This window comes from Neomonachus schauinslandi, chromosome 16 (genome assembly GCF_002201575.2).
Source record: "Neomonachus schauinslandi chromosome 16, ASM220157v2, whole genome shotgun sequence".
In the NCBI taxonomy this organism is placed as follows: Eukaryota; Metazoa; Chordata; class Mammalia; order Carnivora; family Phocidae; genus Neomonachus; species Neomonachus schauinslandi.
This window is the reverse complement of record NC_058418.1, coordinates 47,894,803-47,914,494: the sequence shown is the minus strand read 5'-3', so window position 1 is coordinate 47,914,494 and position 19,692 is coordinate 47,894,803. Positions and strand designations below refer to the sequence as shown.

The 19,692-nt window shown below is 44.6% G+C and overlaps 1 protein-coding gene across 2 annotated transcripts; it reads left to right on the top strand.

Annotated features, from left to right (window-relative positions):
• The first annotated feature begins 67 nt into the window (after positions 1-67).
• KARS1 (lysyl-tRNA synthetase 1) lies at positions 68-15,248 on the top strand. 2 transcript variants are annotated; one of them, XM_021705704.2, is made up of 15 exons: positions 92-171; positions 3,056-3,235; positions 4,859-5,018; positions 5,986-6,151; positions 8,475-8,568; positions 9,134-9,320; positions 9,407-9,532; positions 10,624-10,743; positions 11,720-11,882; positions 11,989-12,162; positions 12,318-12,403; positions 12,735-12,820; positions 13,445-13,571; positions 14,292-14,435; positions 14,962-15,248. In XM_021705704.2, the coding sequence occupies exons 2-15, from the start codon at positions 3,090-3,092 to the stop codon at positions 15,058-15,060; spliced, it is 1,878 nt and encodes a 625-aa protein (XP_021561379.1). In that variant the 5' UTR covers positions 92-171; positions 3,056-3,089; the 3' UTR covers positions 15,061-15,248. The 2 variants fall into 2 exon arrangements, with proteins under 2 accessions (XP_021561380.1, XP_021561379.1); XM_021705705.1 differs by lacking the exon at positions 3,056-3,235 and having other exon boundaries at positions 68-171.
• The last annotated feature ends 4,444 nt before the right edge of the window (positions 15,249-19,692 follow it).

Here is a 19,692-nt window from a genome sequence, read left to right as displayed (position 1 = left end):
GCGCGCGAAGAGCGCCCGCCCCTTCCTCTCGGAAGAGGCGGAGCTTTCGGCCGTGACCTGGAAATTGCTAAGCGACCCTCGTCCCTTTTAGGTCGGGCCTTCGGGAAAGATGGCTGCGGTGCATGGGGCTGAGGTCAAAGTGGACGGCGGCGAGCCAAAACTGAGCAAAAAGTAAGTGTCGCCGCAAGTTATTAAGGTCTTTGTGGCCGGACAGGCCAGGCTAGGAAGCGCGTCGAGGCTCCGGCCGAGGCGGCTTTGCCTGGAGCCTTCCTGCCGGTTCTCGTGGGTACAGCCACGCCGGGACGTAGCCGCTACGCCCCGAAACTACATCCCCCAGGTTGCCTCGGGTCCCGGCTCTGGCGGAGTCCTGTGGTCGTATTCCTGGAGAAAGGAGAATTGACTAGAGAAAAGCGAAGCTTACTCCTTTCCTTCCCTCCCTCTGAAAAAATGCGTTCTTTCCTTATTGAGCCACGCCTCGCTACCCTTTGGAGAAATGTTAAATACCCGAGCTTTTCAGAAAGACCTTCAAATTTTCCTTGGCCTCACCCCGGCTATTCTGAATCTTACCTATTAAATGGATCCTTTCTAAAACTATTGTGCACCTATCTCTATGGGTTATTTAAAGGATCTGTGAGTATTGAGTGAATGACCGAAGTCTAACAGTAGAGTCTGTCTGTTTCAGCCGTTACACTAAGGCTGCGCTTTGGAGCACTGCTGGATAGATCTTTGTTAACCAACCCAAATCCTTGGAGTGTGAAGATAAATATAAATATATCAAGATTAGCCTTCCGTTAATTGGTTATGTCCTGTATTCCTGGGCATATATAATATATTCCCTCTCAACTAGGGTTCTTCAGTTGAAGCACAGAACACAGGCAATGATTTGTTTTCTCAGTACTCCCAAGGATAGTGCATAACTAGTGCCATTCCAGATGCCTAGGAGAAAAGTTAATTCATTACTAATAATGGCTGCCTTAGTGCACTGGGGCTCAGTTCTTTTGCTGAACCCAGATAGAATAGACACTTAACCAGTAAAAATTGATTTTCCTTTGTGTCCCTGAATTTATGCTTCAAATATTCTTTAAAAAATGAGAAAGGAAACGTCTGAGTTGATGTTTGATAGCACCCACTATGTTGTCCTGAGAGTATCTGATGAATCTCTGTGTTTAGACTCTAGTCTTGGACTTATGCCTTTGGGAAAATTGCTTAGACTTTGATCTGTTACATCAGTATAGTTGACCCTTGAGTAACTCAGAGGTTAGGGGCACCATCCCCATATAATGGAAAGTTCAAGTGTAACTTTTGACTCCCCCAAAACTGAATAACCAACTGTTGACTGGAAGCTATCAATAACATAAACAGTTGATTAACATGTATTTTGTATGTTACATATATACTGTATTCAGTATATATTTTTAAGAGAATCATAAGATGGGGTACCTGGGTGGCCCAGTTGTTAAGTGTCTGCCTTCAGCTCAGGTCAAGGTCTCAGGGTCCTGGGATCGAGCCCCGGATCGGGCTCCCTGCTCCAAGGGGAGTCTGCTTCTCCCTCTCCCACTTCCCCTGCTTGTGTTCCCTCTCTCGCTGTGTCTCTCTCTGTCAAATAAATAAATAAAATCTTTTTAAAAAAAAATCATAAGAGAAAATGCATTTACAGTGCTATACTGTATTTATTCCCCCACAAAATCTGCATATCAATGGACCCTGCACAGTTAAAACCCATGTTTAAAGGTCAACTGTAATTGAATTTAAGGTTTTTAAGTCATAAATGCCTCCTTGCTTAGGAGGAATTTGGCTAATTCCTTTCTACTGACTTCCTCTAGATTAATTACAGCTACCACTTTTTAAAAGCAGGTTTTATGTGTCAGACACTATGCTAGAACTATATAAACTTTCTAATCTCAAGAATAGCCTGGCAAAGAAGGGGCACCTGGGTGGCTCAGTTGGTTAAGCGACTGCCTTCGGCTCAGGTCATGATCCTGGAGTCCCGGGATCGAGTCCCACATCGGGCTCCCTGCTCAGCGGGGGGTCTGATTCTCCCTCTGACCCTCTTCCCTCTCATGCTCTCTGTCTCTCATTCTCTCTCTCGCAAATAAATAAAATCTTAAAAAAAATAACCTGGCAAGGAAAGTATTAATGTCCATTTTTCAAATTAATAAACAGGCTCTGAGTGACTAAATACACATTGCTCAAGTGTGCATACCTAAAATGTGGTCTGTCACTGATTCAGGCTCTGGAGCAGAGATCTAAAACCAAGTCCAGAACTCCACAGCCCATGCTCTTTACACTGCTGCACCTTACCTCCTCACATTGTCTTTAAAAAATCTGCTGTTGATGCATATTCCTCTAGTGACCAAGGGGCTAAAATAATTTTTTTAATGATTAACATTTCCTTCTGTATCTTAATTCTTCTTGGGACTTCCTCAGTCTGCATCTTTAGTGAGCACCATGTTATGCCAGTTATTTTCAACAAGTTTAAAAATAGATGGGCTGCCTGCCAAGTGACTCATTCCCAAATGAAAGGTCAAATTAATGTAGTCCAGGATCCTTCCTGAAATTCTACTTTCCTCTTTGTTCCTAGAGCTCAAACAAATCTTATCTTTGACTCAGGTGCTTTTGTGTGGCTTGCTTTTAGCTTCATCTAGGGTTTGCAATTGACAGTGATATTTCATATGCTTCCCATTGCCATTTTTGTGGCCAGGTATTTAATCTCCAAGAGAGAAGCCACATGTCAGGGCCTTCAGAAACACTGCTTCTGGTCCTGTCTCCCTATTTTCTGGATCGTTGTGATCATTTCTACCTATAAACTGTTGATTGCCTTGCTCTTGAGTTTTGACCCAGATACGTACCTTTTTTACCATAGCAAGGACAGAACATTGTCAGAGTTGCAGCATAGTGAGTGTTACAGGGTTGTTGTCAGTTAAGAGGGTCTTCGGCGGAACACTTAAAGGTTGTGCAACCTCCCCCTGCCCCACACCCATAAGAGTAGGAGTGCTGGTTGGGTGTATATATACTGTTTTGTCCCATCTGACACCACATCTCTGTTTCCTGTTAGGTGGTGGTAATCTTTAGTTCCGGGGTGTTCTGCCATGTTGACGCAAGCTGCTGTAAGGCTTGTTAGGGGGTCCCTGCGCCAAACCTCCTGGGCAGAGTGGGGGCAGAGGGAGCTGCGACTGTATCAACTTGCTCCTTTCACAGCGCTTCACAAGGACAAGCCACTTTCTGATAAAAGAAGGTTGGTGCCCTTACCTTCGTTGTTGCTATGGGAGCAAAAATCCTTCCCTTACTTAGGTCCTTACCCATTAAGCCTCTGGCTAAGTCTTTGGACTTGTTGCTAAGGAAACAGAGCTCCACTATGAAAACCAATGGTTGTTTCTCATTTTTTTTTAATAAATTCAGATTCTCACTGTAGATCCTTGAGGTTACTTGTACATCTTATACTAGAACAGTGTTGAGAACAAACGTTATTTTCCCTTTCTTGTCTTTCTGGACTTGGTTTGCTCATGAGATTAATTTGGTTTCTAGTCTTTGTTCTATCTCTAGGACTTTTTTGGATTTTTCCTTAGGATTAATTTGATTTAAAGAACAATACCTAGTTGAATGGAAAAAAACAGGTTTTTTTATGTTAATGCTAGGAAAAAACAAATGGGCTCCAGTGCCTACTGACTGAGTTACATACAGCACAATAGGCCTATCATACAGTTCTGGAATGTTTGTCTTCACAACTGTTACAAGACAGATTACATCCAGAGACACCTACTTTGAAGCCCTCAGAGTCAGTCTTCTTACTTAAAAATGATTATTTCAAATCATCAGTTAATTTTTTTTAATTGACTTACTCTAAATTCATACTGAAAATTAAGAATTTGCCCAAAAGCCAGATAATATGCAAGCATGACTTGGTATCATTTGCCATGGTTTTTATTAAGAATACTTGATAAAACATTGGTGGTTTGATTGAATGATCAATTCTATTTGAATACCGAGGATATCCTCTATGCAAATCTGTTTGGTTTCTGGGTTCAGATACCAAGATTTCAGATCAGAGTGTAGGTAGTGAGGGACCAGAAATGTATCCAAATCTAAGATTTCTGTCCTGGGTGCAGAGAATGAAGTGTTTAAGATAGGGAAAGATACCTAGGATAGCTCACATTTGCGTGTTTACTAAATGCTAAGGGCAGGGTCATCTCGGTCCTCATAGTATTTGGGGAGGGGAGTGTCTTCTGTTATTTCCATTTATAGATGGGGAGAAGTCACTCATCCAATGTCTTACAATTGCTAGACAGCTGTGTCAGAATTTAGTCCCAGGCAGTCTGACTCTAAAGATGTTATATTATGCCCTACTCTATGCTGGTTTATACACTGTTCTGCCCAGTTTGTTGTCAAAGTCAAGCTCCAGTAGGCAGACCAATACTGAGGGCCATTGTCAATGTATTGACCAATGCTGAGGGAAAGATCGTCAGTGATGTGTCTCCTTGAACTCTTAAGAGCCACCTCTCCCCCACCCTGTCCTACCCCAAACTAACCCTTGGAGAGCTGTAGAGAGGTATGGCAGACAGAGCTGGAGATGTTGCCTGTTTTGGTTTTTCTTTGTCCTGGGGTATCTTGATTTTAGTTGGGATCTCACACTGGAAAGCCAAGGCTGAGAAAGATTTTTTACATATTTATTCTAAGCTTACTTTTCCTTTGTCTTAATTCACCTGTAGAGTTGACTAAGAGACTAGAAGTAGGGGTGTAGAACCAGGCAAGAGCATTTCCCCCCAGGCTGTTCATATTTTTGATAAGTGGTTGTGGGGCAGAACATAGCAGAGTACTATTCAGGCAACTGTCACATTGAACATTTGCATCTTCCCAACAGTGAGCTAAAGAGACGCCTGAAAGCCGAGAAGAAAATAGCAGAGAAGGAGGCCAAGCAGAAGGAGCTCAGTGAAAAACAGCTAAGCCAGGCCACAGCTGCTGCCACCAGCCACACCACTGACAATGGTGTGGGTGCTGAGGAGGAGAGTCTGGACCCAAATGTGAGTCCCCTGGACCACCACTCTGGCTGGGCATGGGGAAGCTTCTGATGAGGCTTAAGGCCAATTCCTTGGGACCGGTGACTAAGAAGATAAATAGGAACTGGAACATGCCGTCAGCCCTGGGTTGCTCTAAATGGATGAGGGCTGGGGGTAGGCTGCTACTCCATCTGGTGAAAGGCACAGGCCATGAGCATTTTCCTAATCAACTCTCAACAGCCATTTGGGAGAATCCAGGACTTCCAAGTGACTGATTAATATCCCCTGAAACTAGCTGAGCCTTACAGCAAATCCAGAAAAGGTATCTCCCTAAAGATTGGCTAGGGTTTACCTTGGACCAGAGATTAGCAAACTGTAGTCTGTAGGCCAGATCCACTTACCCTTGTCTTTCATCTCATCCCTCCTCCCTGGTTTTGAAAATAAAATAGTATTGGAGCACAGCCATGCCCAGTTGTTTACATAAGTGTAAGGGTGCTTTCACATAACAGCAGCAGAGTTGAGTGGTTGCATCAGGAAAAGTGTGCTGACCCCGCCTTAGAATATTCCCTTTTTATATCCTCCAGGCCCCAGAGGCCAATCTTGGGGAAAAGTCTGATGTGTAGCCAGAGGTAGGAAAGTAGGAAAAAAGATAAGTAACTCACCATGCAGATGTGTCCACAAAAGTGCTAACCAAGGCCACCTGTATAAATTAAACTTATTTTAGGTAGAATTCCAATTTTTCTTTTTACTGAGTCTTGCATTTCAGAGTTCTGGCCTTCATTTCCACCTATGAATTTGGCCACCATGCGTAGTTTAAGTGCACATCTCACTCCATATCAAATCCTGGGATTTCAAAGGTGTGGAGGGCTCAGTTAAGGAAACCTCAATGTATTAGAGTCACTCTGGGGCAGAATACAGTACTCTGCTACTTGGGCCAATGGTCTGATCAGGTTCAACTTCTCAAAGGCTTTCCTCCCCCTTCCCCCAATAGCAATACTTCAAGATCCGCAGCCAAGCAATCCACCAACTGAAGATCAATGGGGAAGACCCGTACCCACACAAGTTCCATGTTGACATCTCGCTCACGCATTTCATCCAAGAATACAGTCACCTGCAGCCTGGGGACCACCTGACTGACATCACCTTGAAGGTGGCAGGTAGGAGGACTCCCTGGCAGTTTGCTGTGCTCCCCCAGCACAGGCCTCTACAGGAGCACAAAGGAAGGTCTGAGTTGGTCTTGCTTTCAAGTAGTCTGTGTCTGAGGCTACTACTTAACAAGGGACAGGGCTGATCGATTTCATTCACACAAAGAAGTAGAACAGCCCTAAAACATGAGATTGTATTCCGGATGAGGTGACACTGCAGAGGAAAGGGCATTCTCTGAGGGGAACTCCTGAGCTGATGCTGCTGCTAGTTCATAGTCCTTTAGGAGGACTTTTACCAGTGGGAGCCATGGCCACATGCTCCTAAAAATTCCCACCTGTGGCCTAAGGATGTTTTGCACTGAGGCTGTATTTCTAGAACATGGTTATCTTGGAGTTCTAATATCTTACATGGGATCTTTTCCTTAATTTAAAAAAAAAATCTGGAGCGCCTGGCAGGCTCTGTCCATAGAGCATGCGACTCTTGATCTTGGGGTTGTGAGTTCAAGCCCCACTTTGGGCATAGAGGTTACTCTAAAAAAAAAATGTCTTTGGATGCCTGGGTGGCTCAGTCAGTTGATTGTCTGACTCTTAGTTTCGGCTCAGGTCATGATCTCAGGGTCCTGGGATTGAGCCCCCTGTTCGTGCTCCCTCTCTGGCTGTGTCTCTCTTTGTGAAATAAGTAAATAAAATCTTTAAAAAAAAAAAAAAAAGTGTCTTGATGTTACTCGTTTTGAGTCAGTATTCTCAGGTACACAGTGTGCCCTTCAAATATGTATTTTCAAGTCTTCCAGGAAATTTTTCTTGAATATAATTTTTTTGTGTGTTCTGTTTCTTGCTTTGGTTTTCTTTTGGGACTCCTTGTATTCATATGTTGGATCTTCCCTTCTTTTCAGTATTTGTCACTTTTTCTCAAACCCTTTTTATCTCTTTCTTTATACTTTGACTTAAATTTTATTCTTCTTCCCCACTTGGTTTCTTTTAAAGCATTATTGTATTCACTCTTATTTTTTTCTAGTTTAGTCTTCATTTCTGAAATGATTTTTTACTTTATTTCTGAGTTTTTCATGTGTCACTTCATTTCTTAGTTTTTCAATGATTCTAATTTGTGGGGTTTTTTTTGTTTCATGTCATTTTCTTAATGTCTTTCAGCTCACTATGAAATAGAATTGTTTTTTTTTCTGAGCATGTCTGTCCTGAGTGCTTTTTTATTTAATAACTGATACTTGACCTCAATGCTTATATCTTGCTTATTTTTATGTGAAATTAGTTTTCCTGAATGTTAAAAGGAAGCTTAGTTTAGATAGCTTTTCCAGCTTCACTGAGCTCGCTCTTCTGTTGTTTTGTTCAGTGTTCAGAAGTAAAGCAGCGGGCGCCTGGGTGGCTCAGTCGTTAAGCGTCTGCCTTCGGCTCAGGTCATGATCCCAGGGTCCTGGGATCGAGTCCCACATCGGGCTTCCCGCTGTGGGAAGCCTGCTTCTCCCTCTCCCACTCCCCCTGCTTGTGTTCCTGGTCTCGCTATGTCTCTCTCTGTTAAATAAATAAATAAAATCTTTAAAAAAAAAAAAAGTAAAGCAGCTTGCTTCCTGAGATTTCCAGGCTCTCTTCCCCTTCCTCACTTTTGTTGGACCTTCTCTTTCCTTTATCTGTGTTTTCCTGGTCTTTTCCAGTTTTGTGGACCTTGCCCTAGAAGGGAGCCCCGGCTGTTAAATTTAACAGATTCCTGGGGCTACCCTGAGGGGCGTCAGCTCATTTAGACCTTGTGCAGCCCCAGCCCCCTATGCTCACCCATGTGGCAGTGGCAAATCCCCTTCTGGGTTTAGCTGCCATCCTCCAGTTAGCTGCCACATTTTCCAGTGACTATCTATGGCCATTTTGGAAATTTCCAGTTCTCAGACCCATCACATACCTCATTGCTGCCTACAGCTTTTTCCTGTATGGAGGTCTTAGGGTTCTTGTGGTTTACCCCATGGCTTGTATTTGGGGATTCCTGGGAATATCTTCCCACATAATTTTGTTGTAAATTTTATCCATAGCTTTTTGGCCTTGCCTGTCTAGTTGTGCTTTCTATTTTTATGTGAGCATTGAGTTAGATCCAAAAACTATGCTGCCACCGACACAGCCATCTTCCAGGAGTCAGGTCTTCCTGCACATTTTTAACTGATTTAATGAGGAAAAATACTGGGCTCAATTCTCAGGCTAAAATCAAATTGTTCTGGTCTGTGGTCATAGGACATTGTACCCAGACATAAACAATGCAGAGGGAACTTTTCTCGCACTGATATCACGAAATGGCTTCTGGTTCTGTTGGTCAGTATTTTTGTTATTCTTTTTCTAGGTAGGATACACGCCAAAAGAGCTTCTGGGGGAAAGCTCATCTTCTATGACCTTAGAGGAGAGGGGGTCAAGTTGCAAGTCATGGCCAATTCCAGGTATGTAGAGATAACCCATTGCAGGCCTTTCTAGATTGGCCCAGAGCAACACGGTTGAGGACAAAGGCCCATGTGCTCTCCCTTTCCTGTTGTATTTAAAGTTAAAAAGTTGGGTAGGGTTGATTAAGGCTGAATAGAGAATAAAAAGGCCATCTGGTCACCTAGAGAATAACAACTGCTCTCAGGTTGTGCAGCAGTTACAGGTGGAGGATAACACTTGAGCAGTTGACAGAATATAAGATTCTTCTCAGGCGCACACTAACTAGGCATCAGCAGTTTGGTGAGGATTCCAGAGGTCAGTTTTAAAAACTAAACCAGTCGGGGGGGTGGGGTCAGTTAAGCATCCAACTGTTGATTTCAGCTCAGGTCATGAGATAGAGCCCTGCATGGGGCTCTGTGCTCAGCACGAGTCTACTTGAAATTCCCTCTCTTCCTCTCCCCGTCCCCCCCACTTGTGTGCTCTCTCTCTAAAAATAAATAAATAAAATCTTTAAAAAAAAAAAAAACTAAACCAGTGGTCAGTTTAATTTGGAATATTGTATACCGAAGTACATTTTACTTTCAGGAATTACAAATCAGAAGAAGAATTTATTCACATCAATAACAAACTGCGTCGGGGAGACATAATTGGAGTTCAGGGGAATCCTGGGAAAACCAAGAAGGGTGAGCTGAGCATCATTCCCTATGAGATCACACTGCTGTCTCCTTGCTTGCATATGTTACCTCATCTCCACTTTGGCCTCAAAGACAAGGTAAGCTCTTGTGGCCTCCTCACTGTGATTTATCGTGGCATTGGATCAGACTTAGCAGTGATTTCTGTCTGTTACTTTTGGTTTAGGAAACACGGTATCGTCAGAGATACTTGGACTTGATCCTGAATGACTTTGTGAGGCAGAAATTTATCATCCGCTCTAAGATCATCACATATATAAGGAGTTTCTTGGATGAGTTGGGATTCCTAGAGGTGAGGGAGAATTCTTACCTGACACGATGAGCTAGCTGCCTTGTTATGTCTGCCTCTGACTGTTCTTTCTCTTCCCTTTTCCATGTCCTGTGTCCATATTGTTCATGCTCAATGAAAAGACCCCTTTCTTCCTAGTGTCTTTGTTCCACCTTGTTTTTTTAGTGCCCTGATTAAGAAGGCAGGACCTGAATTCTGAGATAATGGACAAAATATAGGGCCGTCCACACACTAATGATGCCACAATGTTCAGTGTGTTATCAACTCATTTTGCTTTTTTGTAGCATTAAAAAAAAAAATAGGTTTTAATTGTGTAAGAAAAGTAAATGCATGTTATTGTAAAACAAGTTCAAAGAAACTGAAACAAAACTGAAAGTCTCCTTTCATATCTCCCAACTACCTTCCCCAAATTTGAGTTTGATATGTATCCTCCCACATCACTTGCTGTGCATATATATCTATATACCTGAGTTTGTTGCAGATGAGGTATGTGTGCAAATGTTTTAGAACGGTTTTATTTTTTGCTTTAAACATAAATGAGGTCACACTATGTATTCTGATGGACCTGATGTTCCCCCCCAATATATTCTGGAGTCTTTTGCATGTCTATAATAACTAAGTCAAAGGATATAAGCATTCCAACTTACAGTGTTTATTAAAAATTTAATTTATGGGGTGGCTCAGTTAAGCATCTTCCTTTGGCTCAGGTCATGATCCCCAGGTCCTGGGATCGAGTCCCACGTCGGGCTCCCTGCTCAGCGGGGAGCCTGCTTCTCCCTCTCCCTGCTGCTTGTGCTTGCTCTCTCGCTCGCTCTCTCAAATAAATAAAATCTTTGAAAAAAATTTAATTTACAGCTTGTGAAAATTTATGGCACTATATTAATGGTGTTTGGTATTAATAGAAATTGAGATGCTTCTAGAAAATTAGGTCATCTCTACTTTTTTGTCAAGCACCTGCACATGACTATTAGACTTAACTTTCACTTGGGGATATAACAGGCTTAGAACATAGCCATGCAAAACCTGAGTTAGCCCCAAGGCCTCTGTTTTGAGGACCTCTGTCTGAAGATTAAATGTTTCTCCCTGTTGTTTAGATTGAAACTCCCATGATGAACGTCATCCCAGGAGGAGCTGTGGCCAAGCCTTTCATCACCTACCACAATGAGCTGGACATGAATTTATACATGAGAATTGCTCCAGAACTCTACCATAAGGTAATCAGTAAGAGGATGCCCTGTTCCTTAGAGAAGCAGAAGGCTGGAAATCCACTGGCTAGGTAGGTGCAATTAGAAATAAGAGGAACAGTGAGGGTACAACAGCCAGGAGAGTATTCTAATCTGCCAGGCCTGTGAGTGTTACACTCCCGGAAGTTCTCTACAAGATCAGTAGAGCATTGCAGGTCAGAGGGCAAAGAGATTGTCTTTCCTAGGTGTTCAGCTCCTCCTAACCTGCTTTGGTTCTCATATTTTAAGTTTATAGTTCTCCTTGGATTAAATCTGATTTTAGTCTTTTATATAAAAGCTTGATCTCTGCCTAGAACTTGATAATAAACATTATAAATGACCAGAGTAAATACTGAAGCCTGTCACTTAAAATTCTTACAGACAACAGAAACTGTTATAACTAGTTTAAGCACAAGAAGAATGTGTTCAAATGTATAAGGAAGCTCACAATTTTCAGGAGCTGGGAGGACCAGAGATTCAGGCTTGGAGACCATAGGACTAGGAAATGATTCTCAGGCCTGTCTGGGCATTCCCATGGAGAACCTGGATCTTTCCCACTAGGGACAGCTAACATAGCTCATAACCCTGGCTCTAGGCACAGGTCATTGCCATTAGGACTTCTGTAATACATCTTTTTTCAGTAGCTTTCAAAAGTTGGCATGGGTGTGTCTGACTGGTGGAGAGCTTGGGTTACATGCCTGCATCCTAACCCCAAGAGAGACTTCTTGGGGAGGCTCACACTTACAAGAGGAAGTACTTTCCCAACAGAGGAAGAGTATTCAGAGGTCCTGAGCAACCAAAATGAATGATGACTGTCCACTACCAAGGTCTAAAGAGACTAGGGTACTCAGCATTTGGGTGGAGACCTCAAAACATGGGTGAGCTATGAAAACTAAATTAACTTTTGTAGACAAACTTTCCAGAGTCATTAAAATTAGCTGCCATGACCTTGGCCATGTGTTACTAGATACTGGTGGTTGGTGGCATTGACCGGGTTTATGAAATTGGACGCCAGTTCCGGAATGAAGGAATTGATTTGACTCACAATCCTGAGTTCACCACCTGTGAGTTCTACATGGCCTATGCAGATTATCATGATCTCATGGAAATCACAGAGAAGATGATTTCAGGTGACCTCTCCTGTTTCCTTTGTCTTTCACACGTCTGAAGGGCTGATCTGCTGCTTTCGGGAGGACTACTTGTGGGTCCTCTTTAAACGACAGATTTCTTTCCCAGGGATGGTGAAGCACATTACAGGCAGTTACAAGGTCACCTACCATCCAGATGGCCCAGAGGGCGAAGCCTGTGAGATTGACTTCACCCCCCCTTTCCGGAGAATCAGCATGGTAGAAGAGCTTGAAACGGCCTTGGGGGTGAAGCTGCCAGAAACCAGGCTCTTTGAAACTGAAGGTAAAGTGATGCACGCCTCCACAGAACGGCCCTCCTTCCTGTTCGGCCCTGAATTAGATGAGGTCAGGGCTAGAATTTCCCACACTATTCTTTTTTATATACTTTATTGGGGTAGTATAATGTCATCTGTCCTAACTTGCACGTTTATATTACAGAAACTCGCAAAATTCTTGATGACATCTGTGTGGCAAGAGCTGTTGAATGCCCTCCACCTCGGACCACAGCCAGGCTCCTTGATAAGGTGACCGACCATGCTCTTCAAGTACTTGCCCTCATCCCGTGGTAACCAGCCCCCTGCTCCCTATGAAGGTGAACTCCACTGTGCAGCACTAACTTCTACAGCCTCTTAGGAGCCCTCAGGAGAGAGAAAAGAGAATTAACAAATTTTGAACTCTTGGTACTAACTCTGTGCCAAGTAGCTATGTGATCTGAGTTAAACCTTACCAGCCATGGAGAGACTTAGGATAAATCCCAGTAGCAGCAGGTAGTGGGTAGGAGTCCTCCACCAAGACTGGGACAGTCAAAATGCCATTCAGAAAGGATCTCTAGCTCTGCTTTCCTTTTTCCTTAAGCTTGTCGGGGAGTTCCTAGAAACGACATGCATCAATCCTACATTCATCTGTGATCACCCGCAGATAATGAGCCCTTTGGCTAAATGGTAAGATAAAATAGGGTATTTCAGTTACCTATTACTGTGTAACGGCTTCAGAATTTAATGGCACAAATCAACAATTCTCAAAAGTTTGTGGGTTCATTTGGTAGTCTTTCTGCTATACAAAGTGGTAGCTAGGGTAACTCAAGTGGCTGTAACTGGGAACTCAGGCACCTTGTGTCTTCTCCACATGGTTCTCGTCCTCCAGAGCCTCTTTATGTAGCCTCCGTCTGGCAGCGTAGCCTGGGCTTCCTTACATAGTGGCCAGATTCCAGAAGAATAAGCCCCAGGGTGCAAACACCTATCAAGCTTCTGCTGTCCCCATGGCCAAAGCAAGTGCTGTGGGCAGCCCAGAGTCCTTATGACAGGGCACAGAAGGGCAGGAATACAGGAGGTATGGTTCAGTGCACCCATCTTCCACGCAGGTGTGTTGGGAAGATGATTGAAGCTTCCATGTTTCTCACCCTCCTCACCACTGTACCAAATGATGTGGTGCTAGAATGCATCCGGGCCTCAGGTCTCAATTCGCAACACTTAGGAATCAACTGGAATTCAGGAACTCTTGTGTTTGTAGCAAATGTTATTAGTGAACCTGTGTCTTCAGCCTCCCCTTTGGTCTCTTGTCCCCAGGCACCGCTCTAAAGAGGGTCTGACTGAGCGCTTTGAGCTGTTTGTCATGAAGAAGGAAATCTGCAATGCCTATACCGAGCTCAACGACCCTGTGCGGCAGCGGCAGCTGTTTGAAGAACAGGCCAAGGTCAGGAAGGGGGGTGGGGGACAGAGGTAGCGGTTCCCTCATGTACACACTCGCTAGACAGTGTTGGCCTGAACCCTGGTCTCTGTCATTCTCTGCATCTCTTTGTGGCTTCAACAGAAACGAAGGGGAAAGCCACGGGCTTCACGGGAGGAAGTCACAGTTCAAGATGGAGAACTTGGCTGGTTTGGGCTCTAGAATTTCCACATAGAGGAGCTTAGGCATGATCGTATTTGTGTGGGGAGTGTGATGCTTGCCTTGAAGATACATTTGCCTAACGAGAACATCATTTTTCTTAAATGGTACATATGTTAAGATGGCTTTGGGGTGAGAGGCAGATAGATTAATGGAGACAAAGCCCCCACCGGCTGCCCGCACCAGCACTGCCCCAGATGGGTAGTTTCGGGAAATGAGGGAAAGACTCCTGGGAATCCTCAGTCTCCAAAAATCAGTCTCACTGGACTCACAGAGCCTGGGGCAGTTGGAGGTGTTTCCATTTCACAGAGAAAGTCTCATGTGTTCCGAAGTGGGGCTTACTGGCCCTGACCTGGTCTTTGAAAGAAATGGCTCCATCCTGAAGTTCCTGGGAAACCAATTCCCAAGACGTGCTGGGTGTCCAGAGCATTCCCAGAACGGTTATCCCTGTGAATGTGCTGACGCGCCCACTCAGACCCTGAGAGACCACGCAGCCTGGAACAGTGTCGCAGTTTGGTTCTCTTGTAGGCCAAGGCTGCTGGCGACGATGAGGCCATGTTCATAGATGAGAACTTCTGCACTGCCCTGGAATACGGGCTGCCCCCCACGGCTGGCTGGGGCATGGGCATCGACCGCGTCACCATGTTTCTCACAGACTCCAATAACATCAAGGTACGTGGCAGCCCTCCATCGCGCACTGCCCCAAGGAGCTCCGCTGTCGGAGGCGGGGTGCGGCAGGCCTGGAAAAGAAAGAAGGGAAGGGGCTTTGGGCTGGAAGGAGGAGCGGGCAGAGCAGTTACACACGATTCCACAGGAGGGCAGTCAGGGCATCTGATACGATGGGATTTGGGAGGTTTTCTACCTGACGCAGAAAGAATACTCATCGTTTGCATTTCTTGAGGATCCAAGGAACACACTAAGCCCTCTGCGTGCGTTTTCTCATGTAACTTACAGTCAGCCCTGTGAGGCATAGACACTGTTGTTATTCCCATTGTTATAGATAGGGAAGTCCTACTGTCAGAGAAGCTCTGTGTTCACTCATTCTTTTCCATCCTCTGTAATTGAGAGGAACTGAGTTGAAGTAAAAACCCAGATCTCTGGATTTGGGTGGCAACAATAACCGGAAGCAAAAGGAATGGGTGGATAGCTGTGAAGAAGAGCGTGCTTCTTACTTCAAAGTGCGTTTTCTCTCCTGTAGGAAGTACTTCTGTTTCCTGCCATGAAACCCGAAGACAAGAAAGAGAGCGGAGCCCCCGCTGATACCTTAGAAAGCACAACAGCTGGCACTTCTGTCTAGAAAAACCATCGTTGCAAGTCGTGTAACTCAGGCCTCTCTGCATTTCTGCACAAGTTCAAGGACTGCAGAGGAATTCTTGTGTGTTGCTTTCCATTTGATGATCACGGTTCAGTTCAGGCACCAGAAGAGAGAAGAGGAATTAAAAATTCCTTTTTACTTCTTATTCCCAAGTAAACCATTTGTCTCTACTTGCGTCTCATGACTGTGTTTACCATGGAACATCAACTTTTACTCAGACAGCTGGCCTAGTGGATGTTTAGGATTAGACCACTTTATTCATTCACCAAATTTATATTAATGTCTGCTCTGTGTCAGGTATTGTGCTGGGGGGTTGGGGAGAGCAGTGAACAAAAGCCAAGTCCCTGCTTTTGTGGAACTTGTATTTGTTTAGGGGTTGAGGGCAACCAGACAAGAAACAACTAAATGTATATTTCTGGTACATACTAAGAAAAAAAAGGGGGGTGAGGGGACAGAGGTGCTATTCTAGAAGGAAGTAGATGGGGGACAGTGCTATTTTAAATATATGATCAGGGAAAACTTTTAGGTGACATTTAAGTAGAGATCTGGAGACATCTGCGGAGGGAAGGGTGATCCAGACTAGAGGACTGCGTTTTTTTTTAAAGATTTTATTTTTAAGTAATCTCTACACCTTATGTGAGGCTCAAACCCACAGCCCCAAGAACAAGAGCTGTGCACTCTACCAACTGAGCTGGCCAGGCGCTCTGAGGACTGCATTTTCGAGGAATAGCAAAGCGTCTGGTATGGCTGGAGAAGAGTAAGCAAAGTCCCTGAGGGGCCAGATCACGCAGGCCCCTGTAAGCCATGCTGAGTGTGTGTTTTGTTAGGAGTGACATGAGAAGCCATTGGAGGGTTTTGAGCAGAGTGCTTTGAAAATACTGCAGTAGTTAGCATGGGGAGGGCAAGAGTGAAAGGGAGATGGTGGCTGACAGTTTGAACTAACGGAGGTGCTTACATGTCATTGGACTTCGCCTGGTCCTCAGGTTCATAGGATCTGGTGAGGGGATGTGGGTTGTAAGCAGAAGGATTCAAAGACGATTTTAAGGTTTGGGGTCTGAACTGAAGAGTTGTCATTTACTGAAATGGGACAAACAGGAAGTGCAATTTGAGAGGAAAGGTTGAGCGTTGGGTTTTACACCTAATTGGACATCGGGTAGGAACAGTATGATGTTGAATATGAGTCTGGATTTTTCTCATTACCTTCAGCTCATTGCACCTGGGCTAAGAATGAGTCAAGGGTATGGCTGAGGGCCTGCTCTTATAATGGAGCCCCCAGCCACACGAGGCAGCTGGGGGAAGCTATCGATGAGTCCTACCATGAAGGACTTGTGTTTTGCATCTCAGCAAAACCTGCCAGTGTCCCAGCTTAGGAGTCTACTTTCACAGCAAGTTGTCACTTCTGTAGCTGGTACACTGATCTGAGCACACGGAGTCCTCACTGGGAATTAACCTCAGAGAGTGTTGAGCATTTCCACCCCTCGCTGGTGTTTAAACGCAGGCTCCAGGAGCACTTGGCAGTGGTGGTATATGACCAGGTGCTATTTCAGAAGAAACACTTACAGATGGCACATCCTTCAGCAAGACGATGTTAAATTAAAATGAAAACCACCTCCCCAAAGGAGAGGGTGTATGTTCAAGATACGTTACTGGACTTCAAGCAACACTACCACTGGAAAAGGCAAGAAGGGCCATTGAGGTCACAAGTGACCTTTAAAGATGTGTTTAGGGGTGCCTGGGTAGTGCAGTCGGTTGAGCAACTGACTCTTGGTTTCTGCTCAGGTTGTGATCTCAGGATCGTGGGATCAAGCCCCACGTCAGGCTCCGCACTCTGCTGGAGATTCCCTCTCCTTCTGCCCCTCCTACTTGGGCTTGCTTTCTCTCTCAAATAAATAAATCTTTTTTTTTTTTTTTAAGATTTCCTTTATTTATTTGACACAGAGAGACACAGCGAGAGAGGGAACACAAGCAGGGGGAGTAAGGGAAGGAGAAGCAGACTTCCCGTGGAGCAGGGAGCCCGATGTGGGGCTCGATCCCAGGACCCTGGGATCATGGGCCCTGAGCTGAAGGCAGACTCTTCAACGACTGAGCCACCCAGGTGCCCCAAATAAATCTTTTTAAAAAATAAAGAGCTGTTTAGTAGTAGGCTGGGGCAGAAGCCAGCTGTCTGGGCTCAAGAAGGCTGGAGACAGATGAACTGAAGCAGTAGACAATATGTTTGTGGGATTTGGCAGGAAAAATAACAAATAGGATGAAAGCCAGAAGGAACAGAAGGATTGTAATTGTAAAGTCCTCATTACCTCCTTCAACAGAAGGCTTACAATTTGTTAACTGCTGTACTGGAGTTAAAAGAAAGACATGGTCTCAAGCTTCATCACACTTCTAGGTTTGTAAGGAAAATAGACGTTTAATAAATCATTTTTTAACTGTGTAAAATGGCAGTTCTAATAAATGCTTTGAAGGAGAGGTCCATGAGGTATTGAGAAACTCTAATAGACCTAGTTAAGGAAGGTTTCCCCAAGGACATTAGAATCTAAGATCTGAAAGAAGATAGAGCGTTAACTAGTCAAAGAAGGAGAGGGTTTTCCATGGTGTAGCAACAAGCACAAAGGCCCTGAGGTAGGCAAGAGCATAGAAAAGGCCGATGACACTAGATAGAGTACAGAAGCCCATGAAAATATACCACCAGATGAAGCAGGAGGGAGCTGGTCATACAGGGGTATGAGCCGTATTATGGGATTTTGAGTAATCTCTGAGTCTTACTATGGGATTTTGTATTTTTTTTAATTTTTTTTTAAGGTTTTATTTATTTGTGAGAGAGAGAATGAGAGACAGAGAGCATGAGAGGGAGGAGGGTCAGAGGGAGAAGCAGACTCTCCACTGAGCAGGGAGCCCGATGCGGGACTCGATCCCGGGACTCCAGGATCATGACCTGAGCCGAAGGCAGTCGCTTAACCGACTGAGCCACCCAGGCGCCCTGGGATTTTGTATTTTGAGAGTGCTGGAAAACCACTAAAGTATTTAAGCAGAGCAGTGACGTCACATTTGTGTTTTAAAAACAGCAGTGTGGCTGCTCTGTGGAAAAGAATTGGAGTTGGGCAAAGAAAGGTGACAGTCTAGAGGTTAGCATAGCAATCCAAAGGGAAGACAGCCTGGATTGTTGCCATGGAAATGGACAAAAATGGATGTTTTCAAGAGACAGGAAGTTAAGATCAACAGGACTTGGCAGTGGATTATATTGTGGGGTTACAGGAAGGAAAATGACAAGGAGGGTGACTCACTTTACAGTTTATTTGACTAGATAGATGGTGGTACCAATCTCTGAGATATCTGATGACCCCCCCCCCCAGGATCAGTGCCTCTTTACTTTTTTTTAAATTTTTTTATTTTTTAAAGATTTTATTTATTTATTTGAGAGCGAGAGAATGAGAGAGAGCACATGAGAGGGGGGAGGGTCAGAGGGAGAAGCAGCCTCCCTGCCGAGCAGGGAGCGATGCGGGACTCGATCCCGGGACTCCAGGATCATGACCTGAGCCGAAGGCAGTCGCTTAACCAACTGAGCCACCCAGGCGCCCTATTTTTTTTTTTTTTTAAGATTTTATTTATTTATTTGACAGAGAGAGACACAGTGAGAGAGGGAACACAAGCGGAGAGAGGAAGAGGGAGAAGCAGGCTTCCTGTGGAGCAGGGAGCCTGATGCGGGGCTCGATTCCAGGACCCTGGGGTCATGACCTGAGCTGAAGGCACATGCTTAACCGACTGAGCCACCCAGGCGCCCCAACTTCTGTTTTTTTTTTTTTTAAAGATTTTATTTATTTGTCAGAGACACAGTGAGAGAGGGAACAAGCAGGGGGAGTGGGAGAGGGAGAAGCAGGCCTCCCACTGAGCAGGGAGCCGATCCCCAGGAGTGGGCCAAAGGCAGACGCTTAACGACTGAGCCACCCAGGTGCCCCGATCGGTGCCTCTTTAAAGGCAGAAAAGGGAGGCAGTTGCAGATTAAAGATGTTGGAGAGAAAGGAATGAGGAGCAGGGTCCTTAGCCTTGGAGGTTGCCTGTGGCCCTTTTCCTCAGAACTAGAGAGAAGGATGGGGTCAAGTAAGCTGCACTCCTGTCTCCTCCAACTTTTGAAGGGTGCCAAGAAGAAAAATGAATTTCTCATCTTTAGGAACTGAGGTATACAACTGCTGGATGGCACAGGCTTCTGAATTATCCAGACAAGCTATGCTACTATTCCTGGCAACCTGAAGGTTTTAGACCCACGCTATCCATTATAGCAGCCACTAGCCACGTGTGGCTATTGAGTATTTGAAATGTGGCTGGTCCACATTAAGATGTAAGTGTAAAACACACACCAGATTTCTTAAACTTAAGTATGAAAAAATGTAAAATATCTCGGTTTTTTAAAATATTGGTTACACGCTGAAATGATACGACTTTGGACAAACTAGGCTAAATAAAATATATGATTACAATTAACTTCACTATTTTTCACTTTTTAAAATGTAGCTACTAGGGGCGCCTGAGTGGCTCCTCGGTTGTCAGCTCAGGTCATGATCCCAATCGAGCCCCGGGTCGGGCTCTCCATCCCCTTGGAGAGTCTGTTTCTCCGTCTCCTCC

Bases quoted from the DNA above. Each gene is read 5' to 3' on its own strand.
- KARS1 (XM_021705704.2), top strand. From the start codon at position 3,090: ATGTTGACGCAAGCTGCTGTAAGGCTTGTTAGGGGGTCCCTGCGCCAA. The intron at 11,883-11,988 runs GTGACCTCTCCT...TTTCTTTCCCAG, and splicing joins CACAGAGAAGATGATTTCAG to GGATGGTGAAGCACATTACA. The intron at 14,436-14,961 runs GTACGTGGCAGC...TCTCTCCTGTAG, and splicing joins CAGACTCCAATAACATCAAG to GAAGTACTTCTGTTTCCTGC.